Source organism: Penaeus monodon, chromosome 20, assembly GCF_015228065.2.
Source record: "Penaeus monodon isolate SGIC_2016 chromosome 20, NSTDA_Pmon_1, whole genome shotgun sequence".
NCBI classification, from domain to species: domain Eukaryota; kingdom Metazoa; phylum Arthropoda; class Malacostraca; order Decapoda; family Penaeidae; genus Penaeus; species Penaeus monodon.
The window spans coordinates 44,384,930-44,385,746 of record NC_051405.1 but is presented as its reverse complement, the minus strand read 5'-3'; the positions used below and the strand labels follow the sequence as shown (position 1 = coordinate 44,385,746).

At 49.2% G+C, this 817-nt stretch overlaps 1 protein-coding gene across 1 annotated transcript in view; it reads right to left on the bottom strand.

Annotated features, from left to right (window-relative positions):
• Positions 1 to 184: 184 nt before the first annotated feature.
• The window catches only part of LOC119585862, a gene marked incomplete in the record, with an annotated part of 1,223 nt that continues 590 nt past the window's right edge, over positions 185 to 817 (bottom strand). The window contains 1 exon segment of the mRNA XM_037934594.1: positions 185 to 817. Within this exon segment, the coding sequence (XP_037790522.1) occupies positions 420 to 817 (398 nt within the window).

The window sequence follows — 817 nt, the reverse complement described above, 5'->3', positions numbered from 1 at the left end:
TGTAGTTAATATTATGATATTAAAAGAATATTCTTAAGGAATACTGATCACTGATTTAGATGACAGTTTTCTACATTTCGTTTTGCTTCTGTTACTCTTGTGTTTGTACATACAGCTATTACATGTACACTATATTTGTACTGGAATGTACATACCTCGTACAAAAGGCAATGAAAGTCGACAAGAAATTGGTTCTGTTTATTAAAGACTTCGCGAGGACCAAATCTAATACTAATTCATCACAGATAACTTCTGAATATAATGTCCTGTCGGATGAGTTCAGGAGAACAGTTTTCTAATTCTGATGAGTAATTTCGCACTTCCAGATCTTATTTTTCTTTTCTTTTCCTAATGTGAAAGCACACACTGATAGTCCAAAATTCCTAATCCCCAAAACGTCCGTACTTGCTGCATAAACCTCACTGTAGATTGGTTTCTGCTTTGGCGCTGTCTGCGACGACGTTGGCGAACTTGGCTCTCTGCTTGAGTGGCTTTCCGAGGTGAGCCACGAGGGGGTCGCGAGCAGCCTGGCGATGGTGGGCCTGACGGGGTAGGAAGTACCTGACGGCGCCGCCCTTCAGGCTCTTGCCATCGCCGAAAGGCTTGAAGGGCTCGCGGCAAACCATCGAGGCGTCCGGCCGCTGTCCCGGAGGGCACTTCACATCGGGGAAGTTGAAGAGGAACTGCGTGACGTCGCCCCCCGTGAGGATCGCGCTGCCTGGCCTGATGCGGGTGGCGAGCGTGCCCGGTCTCTTCGGGGACGTCCTCGTGGCGGGCGTCGTCGTGTTCCCAGAGACGCTCGGCTCAGCTGGAACGG